The following is a 10376-nucleotide window of genomic DNA, read 5'->3' as shown; positions in this document are numbered from 1 at the left end:
CGGCGGGTTTTCCAGCGGATCGTATCGATCCAGAGGATTCCATCCGAGACATCGTCACTGAAAATGATCTCTACAGGTTCGTACACGTTTCTCATTTTCTTCCTTCGATCCTTTATTCTGTGCAATTAGATCGGGTAAGATTGCTGGTCGCTATCGTGCGTGACAATTTATATTAATGCAGAGCCTAGCTTCCTGCTAGAACATTCTTTGTTTCGTTTACGTAACTTAAAATAAAAAGAAACGTTTCAGAATGATTCGATCGATAGTCGACGAGGCAACTTCTTTCCGAGGTTCCTTCCCAAGCAAATTTTTCTTTGAACACTTTCTGTACTTTGATATCGCTTTTCTCGCCGGTGCGGTGTTTGCACATTTTTTTCTTTTTTTTTTTTCGGCAGTCGATACTTCTATGCCACATGTATTGATACGTTTCGTGAACATCGATCTCTCGACTTTACCTATTGACGTAGCACGCTGTATATTTAAGTCAATGATATCACCGATTTTTATCTTTAAGCTATTGGTTTTTGTCGAAAGTCGTGAATAAACTGTCCGATATCGGACGCATGTTTTTAGCTTGCTATCTTTTCCTGAAACGAGTCGCTTCGATTCCTACTTTCCTCGACCGAAAGATAGAGGTCGTGTACGAGCGAATACTCGAACCGTATAATAAGCGCACCGATAAAAGCGATCGAAATGGAAGAAACCAAAGATTCCAATGAAATACTCGTGTACCGGCTTCTCGATAATTTACGAGCCGAGGAGCTCGTTTCGAAGCTGATATTACTAGATTTGCAAGTGCCGCGGGCGCGAGATCCGGGACTACGGGATATGTATGTTAACTATAAACGTAGACGAGCTTTACGAGATTTCCTATGCTTCGCAACGATGCCTAAAACATTAAATGCGTAACATCCGTATTCGTATTAACGCCGATGTTCGACCCCAGCAGACTATAAAATTATTGCTCTGTTTATCGGTAGACAAGAGAGAGTTTAAAACTTGAAAAAAGTGATGCAGCTGCGCGATTCAATTTCTTTTTCGATAATTAATCGCACAGATTTCTACATCGTTAGTAATTTTCCACTACCCGTAATTAATACGCTTTTGTCGAATTCTCGAAACACGGGATTACCGATTTAATTTGGTTGAATATTTTCGATTTCAATCTATGCGATTTGGAAGAATTAGTTAAGGCAAGATTAAGACGAGTTAAAACGGTTAGATGTTCTTACGACAGAAACGATTAAAGCATATCTCTTCGCGAATAATCAAAATACTTAAAAACCTTCTCGTGAATTTTGCGAACGTGCTTTTACGAAAGGCAGCGACGACGAATTTGTTCGATTTATCACGAACAGCATAAATCTTAAATCGTCGATCGGAACGCGTACACGTAAATGCGCGCGGAAGAGGAAAGATCGTTTCCGGTTCGCATCGTCGCGTCGCGTCGCGTCGCGTCACGTCGTGTTATGTCGCATGTAGTTCGATTTAGTCGATGACGTCGAATCATTGACAAACTATTCGAGCTATCTGATTCGTAGACGCGCGCACGCAGCAGACACGCAACGTGTTTAAAAACGGAAAGCGAGGAGCGTTTCATTTTTAATGAAGAAGGAGCGGCTTCCGTAGAATAGCGCGAGACGGTCTCAATGAAAACAGCTTCGAAGGAAATTACGAACGACTCCGAAGTGGAGCCAGCGGGCGTCCACTTAAAACGCGATTTAATCAATGCAATTAATCAGCTCGCCTCGGTTTCAACAACTTCAGTAATTTTGTCTGTAATTAGAGAGATAGCTGCGCTTCTTTTACCCTCGTTACTTATAAGACAAACTGCGATGATTAATCATAAGCGCGAGCACGAATTCTTTTTTTCTTTTCCGTTAGGTATTTCTTTTTTTATCGCTCGCAAAGAAATTTATTCTCCCGAAAGATGCTTGGAAACAGATACCGAATATTTCACGCGCAATGCACGTTCAATGGTAAAAATACGAATCGTGAATAGGTTAAAAATAACTTTCATTTTTGGCAACACGACGCCCCATGCTAACCTCCTATCACAGTCGTCATTTGTATATGCTACAGAATATATATTCACGCATTAAGCGATTCGCATACGTACTAAAACAGTACTGTCAGTCATTATGATTTGAAACTTTGGCATGTCTCATCGATATCTGGTCGATGATATAACCTCTTAAATAACGATACAATTTTAATAGTGATATTAACGTGTAACATCGCACAAAATTCACACGTATTTTCATTAGAGAGCTGTCAGCCATTATGATTTTAAACTTTGGCATGTCTCATCGATATTTGGTCGATGACCTAACCTCTCAAATAACGATACAATTTTAATAGCGATATGAACGTGTAATATCGCACAAAATTCACACGTATTTTCATTAGAGAGGCTTCCTCATTGAGTTGACAACATTGAAGGAAAAAGCACGAGTTCCAGTTCTACCGGTATCGTTTCGATCAGCTAAATATATGTAGGTATCGGAATCGACGATCAACGAGTTCTCCGATGCGTAACCGTTGACTCGTGCCCCTCCGATGTCGAGCGCCATCGGTTGGCTCTTCAGGCATTGTGCAGAAAAGAACAGAGCTAAAGATAGCGATATATTTGAGAGCAGTTTCTCCGTCTTCGTTATCCTTCCATTGTGTATCATCCATGTCAACCGAAATACATACGTACATACGTATTACAATAAAAATAGGATCGAGTCTCGGAGAAACGAATAAAGTAAAAGCATTCGCTTTCTAATTCCATTTTCTTCGAACTTTTGCAAACCCGTTTTTCTCCATCTCTTCGATTTCCCATCGATGAAACGATTGCGTCATTATATTGTAAATGTACCAATTAAGATATATAAGTCACAGAGACCAATTTAAGAAATTAGTCTGTGGTCTGCAAAGGGGTAACCTTGTCACTTGCGAAATAAAGAAACGCGGTGTGAGGCTGTCTTTATTTAGATTTTCGAGATATCCAACGGCGATCGTTATATACAGGCGAATCGCTTGGAAACTTTGCTCGTTAACTTCGAGATTAACGAAAAGAAGCATTGGAATCCGGTTTCTTCTTTTTTTCTTTCTTTTTTTTTTTGGCAAGATTTATTGATATCACGGTATTTACTTGTTTATTCGTGAAAAAAACGTGGCTAGCTAACTACTATGTACGTGGTTATTTAATTCGTTGCAGAATAGGTACATACCGTGAAAATGTACTGTACCATTTAGAGTTTAGTGTATTTTAAAGGAACGAGGCTAGCTTCTAGGTCTTGGCGGGTAACGGTCGGAAAATAATTCCGCCTTGCTGTTGTGTTTCTCTCGCCGAGTTGGCTAGCGTTAATACCAATTCCATATACATCTCTACGATTAAATAATTAACCGTGCGTAGTTAAGCTGTTAAACCGCGGAGTTTGATCTCAAAAATCCCATTCGCGTTGCGTAGTTAAAATCAAACAAGGACACACATCGAACGTAGGGCAAATGTTCCTATCATTAATTTTTGCGAAGAAACGATCCAAACGATGTTGAAAAAGGCATCGCTATTAAGAACTTAAAAATTGCCAAAAAATAATAAAGTACACGAATGGGAATACATCGGGGAAAATAATCAACTCAATTTAGAAAAAGCGATACATTGTACACAGCAGAGAATAATCAAATGATTTTTCATTTATAAAATACACAAAGGAAACATACCACTAAATGTCCTTTGTATTACTTTTCACCGAAATTTTCAGTTCTTACAATAAGTGGTAATTTTTTCTTTCGCACGACGAGTATACACGTCAACCGCAACGAAATAAACTTGTGGATTGACGCGTATACACGTCGAACGCAATTAACCGGTTGAGTTAGTCGTTCCACGTAGACGAGTGGAATAGTTGCAATTAACAAGTCGTTGGAAATTAAACGGCACGAATGTAATTCGTTACAGAGCTGCATTTAGTGTCGTGTTCCATGGTTTGTCATTTATTTATTAATTCCATTTTTATATTTTATTTTTATCGATAAACGGGAAGTACGAATTACTCGAGAACAAATCTTTCGACAAATCTTTTTACCAATGTCGTGACGATAATACGATGTTTCGTTCTGCTTGTTTCATAAACAAATTTCACCAGAGTTCCCGAAAAGACCCGCGTTTCTTCGCTTTCTGTCGTTAACGCACATCGCGAAGTAGAGTAGATATTCGATCTCCTAGCAAAAAACACACACCGCTCGGGGCAAAAAACGACAAGAAACGAGCATAACACGCCCTTTTGTGGTTGCTGCGCCATTTTTGGTCGCGACGATACACATCGTCGTTAACCCTTTCACTGGAATACTTGGCTTAGAAAGTCGCTGGAAAATCGTTATTATGCAAACTGTTCGAAGCGCTGCTCGTGATAAACGGTAGTCTAATTCGTACGCCAATTTCTCCATCGACGAACGACCCGATTTACGAGCGACGCAAGTCGAACATTTTTTGTTGTCCCAGCTTTACCGGGTCGCTTCGCTTACTCTCGTGTTATGCAACACGCGTGTTCTCGCCAACAATACGTGCAGTTTCCCTTGTCGGCCGAATGTCGCCACGCGAATACGCGTCCAGATTTCTCGCTTCTTTTTGTGAGCTGCGTATCGACGAAAGTTTCCATTTGAATAGACGTGTGGCACATTGGGCTGTGAGCCAAATTTGCAATTGTATGGCAGCCTCTGGTCGCAAGATGTATCGAGATCGTAAATTAAAACCTCGTGTAATATCCATCGATGGACGAGACAGAGACTCGTACAGCGAGCAGTGTTCTTTGTAATGGCCACTGATCTTTTCGATAAGAACTGAACCGAGATTTGCTGTGTCACTGCGACGAGAGAAGGAAAAGAGAGAAGAATAGAAAAGGAAGGGAAAGTGCGTTTCGTCCGGAACAGCTAAGCGAATGCTTTCCAGAATTATGTTTTTCCACGTGTATCTCTGTGTTGGTACTCGTAGAAAAGTCGCCATGTATTTCGTGGGTAGCTCGTTTCTAATATTCCCTTAATATTAACACATTGTTGACCGGTCACGAGTTAACTCGTGTTTTCATGGCCAAACGTTATGTTTCATGGCAGAGCGTAAACTCGTGATGCGCTTTTTTTTCGCATCAGCGTCAGACCACGTCTTAGAAACAATAGTCACTGGCAGAGAAATAAAACCGACTATAGCGTGTAGAGTATGCTCTTCAAAATGAAAACGCAGCGAAACTAGATATATTTGCGAAAGCTGTATGTACCATTACACGTAGGTGATTGTTACACTGTTTATCATACGAAAAAGAAATATTAAAAGTTGAATAATAAATAAAATTTATATTGTTTTACTTCACATTCAATTACGAAATAACAGACAGTGACATAATTCTCAGTAAAATTGCCGGTCAACAATGTGTTAAGGCATCAAATAGATGGTTACGACATTTGCAGTAATTAATTCGTAGAGCGTGCGGTTCAAAACCTGAAATCTGTAAAAATTCTGCTAACCGAGTATGCGAAGGTACGCGGGAAAATATTTTTGCAACCTGGTGGCATTTCAAGTTAACACGTCGAATGGCATGAAGGTCACCGGTCATCTCAGACAGAGATAAATTCATTAATGATGATTATAATAATGATTACCGTAACATATCTTTTGTATGTAATACAGGATGGTAACTGGTGGTACAAGCGGAAGGAGGTGATTCTACGCGAAAAACGAAGTCGAAAATATAGAATAACAATTTTTCGTTCGAGGCTTTGTTTTCGAGAAAATCGACTTTGAATTTTCGCTCGGTACGCGTGCAATTTATCGCGTCTCGCTGTAACGGATCTCACTGTAGATCGTTGTCTCGATGGAAAAATTAAAAAAAAAATTTTATTCTATATGTCGGAAAAGAGTCAGGAACAGGGTTGTGGGAGTTTGATAGACCTCCCTTGGAGTTGGCCATCGTTGTGTGATAACAAAGATACGGCCTGATGCCTACGAGTATGGACACCACCGATTCGACAATCAACAGCGGTGGTTGGGCACTTGCGATGTTAGTGACGTTGGTCTTAGGTTCGATGACGAATCCACGGTCAACGGGATGAAAGATATACTTGCTCTACCTCAAACTCACTGATCGTCAGACTCTGCTCCCTTCGTCGGTGGGATTTCAAGAAGGAAGGAATTTTCGTCTCAATGATGCCACAGAGGAAAACTATGATGGGGTTTGTCTAAGGACACGAGATCATCGGATCCGTCGGGTATAGCCCTCGTTCCGAAAGTAAGGGACATTGACGTCGCTGTAAATTTGTCAGTTTGAGACAAAGACTGTCTGTCCGTTTGGAAAATCTTAATTGCCGGAAAGACCCAGGTTTTATAGCGGGTCCTCGGGCTAACTGGACTTGTGCTGTGTACCTGCCTCAACATCAGGTATTCATTGTCCGAAGGAACCGTTGGAATGTTTTACTGTCAAGTACCTCTATTGGTATTTCTTGTAACGAGGGTCATACTATAATTCCACACCTTTGTTAGGCGAAGCGTTGACCGCGGCTACGTTCGACGACTGATGGTCGCCCAACTTGAGCCCAAGTTTATTATCATAAATCGCAAACAAGTACAATTGGGCAGGACGACGGCAAATTGTTTAATTACGACTGTAAACTTTAAATACGGATTTTACGGATTTTCCCGAAGTTCCAGAGGGACGGCTCCGGTGTCCTTTCATCTCCGACATATATTTTCGACTTCTTTTTTCGCGTAGAATCATCCCCTTTCCGCTTGTACCACCAGTTACCAACCAACCTGTATTTCAACATAGTCAAACCTTGTAAAACTGGCGTCACATTCAACGTATTAAACATCCGTCATCGTAAGGTTCACAGAAAAACGTATCACGATCGGTATATTTCAAAAGAATTTTATTTAATTTTTACGCCTATGGTCGTTACAAGCGCTGAGGTGTCTTGAACTGTGTGCCAACTGATCCTTGGCCTTTAACCAGTTAGCTGTTGCGACCTCTTTATGAACAGTAAACGGTAGACGTCCGAGTAAACTTTTATTTATTTATTTACATTGTACAATTTGTCCAGTAGGACATTTTGTAACATACTGTAGCTTAGTGGTATAATAATATAACATGTGAATGGCTAGTCCCAGTGGGATACCATCTTCGAATTTGATTGATTTATTTCTTTAGTGCGGTGAGTGTTTGTATGTTAGGTTATGTCCTTTGTGAGATCTGTTAGGTGTTTCCTTTTTAATCTTCTCTTTATGTTTGATGCGCCGACTGTTTCCGCTACCAGCCGGTTCGGGTGCGTTGCTATTCTTTCTCCGTACCTTCTCGCACTTCTGTTAATCTCCTCCTTGACCGTTGGTATTCCCAGGTCTTTCCGAATGTCCTCGTTTCTAACGTACCATGACGCGTTTGCTATTGTTCTGAGTATTTTAGATTGCATTGCCTCTATTTTGGTTATATGGCTCATTGCTGCTGTTCCCCATAGTGCTATTCCGTATGTTCTTTGAAAGGTGCGTACCTAAAATGTATGGGGAAAAGTAAGCGATGACGAGTATACTTGTCGAACACAGTGTGACTGTTATAATATTTTTTTTTTATTTATTTGTTGAAATTACAATCAATTCTCGCGTTGAGAATTTTCAGTAATTTTTCTGGCGTGGCGCATATAATACTTATTATAAATAGGTATAATTTATAAGTATTATAAGTAAGTGCATATGACAATAAGTTAATACTTATTATAGATAGGTATAATTTATAAGTATTATAAGTAAGTGCATATGCTTAATTTGGATAACTAAATGAATCTAGCGTTTAGGTCTAGCGGGTAGTGCCTCTTCAGCCTGCGAATCTGGTCCGTCGTATCAAGTAGTCCAGCGATTAGGGGGTTTCGGTGCTTGTTGACTCTTTTGCTATATCTGTCGCTGTATTTTGCTATTTCCTCTTTGACTGTGGGTATCTTGAAATCGCGATGGATGGTTTCGTTGGTAACATACCAAGGTGCGTCTATTAAGGATCTTAGCGTTTTCGATTGGAAGCGTTGTAGTATTTCGATGTTGGAGTTACTTGCTGTTCCCCATAGTTGGATTCCGTAGGTCCAGACAGGTTTTATTACGGTCTTGTAGAGGGTAATTTTATTCTGTATGTTTAGTTTGGAGCCAATAGAGTTTTTTTAGTTTGTCCTTTAGTTGCTTCGTTTTATCTGAGATGTGTTTCTTCCACGTTAGGGTCATGCCCAGGTATCGGACTGAGTCCCTGCTAGGACTGTTATAATATGGAATTAAATTGTAACGAAATGACTGTTTTATTTTTTCATTTTATTATCGACAGGACTCGTCATCAACACGAAATATCGTCATTTCTTCGTGACGAGTATACTCGTCGAAGATAGCTGACTGGTTGATACTACGGTCCACGCGACTTAAGCTCAGAGAGGGTTAAATCCGGCAACATATTGACGATACAAATGTTTTCGCATAATGCGATTAGGAACGATATTTGAAAGAAAGTAAACAACTTGGAAACAATTTTCCTTCGATGTTCCATAAACAAAATATCGATTAGACGAAAAAACACAACTTTTTCTTACATTTCGTTTTACGTCCCAGAAACTGTCTGTAAGACTGTAGAAGTTTCAGTAGAAAGTTATGGCTAATAAAGTTTATTATCTGTAAAATGAGACCTGTTACGTTATGATAAGCATAATCGTTAGCTTGTAAATTAGCAACAAACGCGAAGAAATCCTTTTTTCTCCAATCGTTTACAACTTTAATCAAAATTGTCGATACAATGGTATGATCGTACGATCTCACACTTTAGATAATCTTCAACAATGAAACAGATGATACCAATCGTTTCCTTTATTTTTATACTTTTTCCATGAGTCACAATTTTTAGTTTCGTAAATATTTTTCCGATCAAAAAAGACCCACATGTAACGCAAACAATAAACTGTAAACAGACCTATTTCATTTCTTGGTGTTTAATAGTTTAGAGAAACGCTTTTTTTTTTTTAAATTGACTGCAGCAATCGGTAGAACAAGTTCCACTACGATATAGTGAAAAATGCAAAAGTTGTATTTTACCATTTGAGTGACAATATTTTTGTTTACTTATATATCAAAATATAGGTCTTCCTATATAGCGTGTAAGCTCGGAGAATAAGAGAAATAAGCTTTTTATTGCAAATAAAAAATTTTCCGTTGCAAAAAAATTTGCAAATAAAAATTGTCTTAGTATGAGTAGTACTCGTTTGTCACAGAGCCTCGACGGTTTGTGCGACTGTACGATTGCATTATTGTACCACAATTCTAACCGGAGCTTTACGACTGAGAGAAAATGGACTTCTTCGCGCTTTTTACTAATTTCCAACCTAACGATTGAGCTTGTAATAACGTAGCAGGTCGCATTTTACAGATAATAAGTTTTATTAACTTTCCACCGAAACTTTTTCACCTATGACAAATAGTTTCCAAGACATAAAACGAAATGTAAGAAAGATTGATGTATTTCTCGTTTATGAAAAATGTCGCTTATTTTGTACTGCGTATCGTTCTGAATAATATGATACAAAAACACTTCTACTATCAATTTGTCTCTAAAAAAAATATGCATTCGACCAGACTACTATTTACTACTACTACTACTGCTAATGTATTTCTGCGGTCATCGTGGACTATTTTGTGGCCGGACGAAGGTTCACCAATAGTAACTTTCTCTAAAATCATTTCTACCAGGAACATTTTTCACAATTCTCTTACAGTAGCTGAATTGTTACCTGCCGTTACTCAGCCACATCCGCGAATTTTGTTGGTTCTGGCTTAACAAAGAGCAACGAACGACCGTTCTACGATTCCACCAACGAAACCAAGAATCGTCGAAAACAATGTTCCCTCAGTGTGCGTTATCTTCGATATTTGATATTCGGACTTTCGACCAAATGGACGACTATCGTCAACGATCGAATCGTCTTGCCCGAATATCCTGGAAACTGACGTATAGTTCAGCTGCTGAAGTGAATCTGACTCGGTTCAGCAGCTGAATCTGAACTTTTGTCCTCCGCTCGGTATATGCTTCGATGGTGTGCGAGTTCGAAAGGCAGAACCGAAGATAATCGGTGGCTCGTATTGCGATCGGTACCTTCGACACCTGGCTAGAATTACATTGCGATATTTCAGTTTCACACGACGCTGGAGATTCGGTCCGGAAAGGCGTGACGGGCGGATTCTTGAAGAGCAGAGTAGAGACTGGCTGCGGGCTGGTTGGCAGGCAACCCGGAAGACAGGCAAAGATCGTTGTTGGATCTCGAAGCGGGAGCACCGCGCGTCTCGAGCAATCGTGAAAGCGAAAGTCTCGGAGAGAATGGACGAGCCG

The 10376-nt window shown here is 39.8% G+C and overlaps 1 protein-coding gene across 3 annotated transcripts in view; it reads left to right on the top strand.

Annotated features, from left to right (window-relative positions):
* LOC100744157 (myosin-7B-like) overlaps positions 1-10376 on the top strand; it is a 19457-nt gene that overhangs the window by 2302 nt on the left and 6779 nt on the right. For 2 of the 3 annotated variants that reach the window (XM_012381831.3, XM_012381836.3), the window contains exon 2: positions 8-76. In XM_012381831.3, coding sequence (XP_012237254.1) covers positions 8-76 — 69 coding nt within the window. Of the gene's footprint in view, positions 1-7; positions 77-10300 lie in introns of those variants that run through there. The other variant, XM_033318808.1, reaches the window with a different exon arrangement.

Source organism: Bombus impatiens, unplaced genomic scaffold (genome assembly GCF_000188095.3).
Source record: "Bombus impatiens unplaced genomic scaffold, BIMP_2.2 scf_0019, whole genome shotgun sequence".
Classification (NCBI taxonomy): Eukaryota; Metazoa; Arthropoda; class Insecta; order Hymenoptera; family Apidae; genus Bombus; species Bombus impatiens.
The sequence above is the reverse complement of the archived record's forward strand: the minus strand, read 5'-3'. Positions and strand labels throughout refer to the sequence as shown.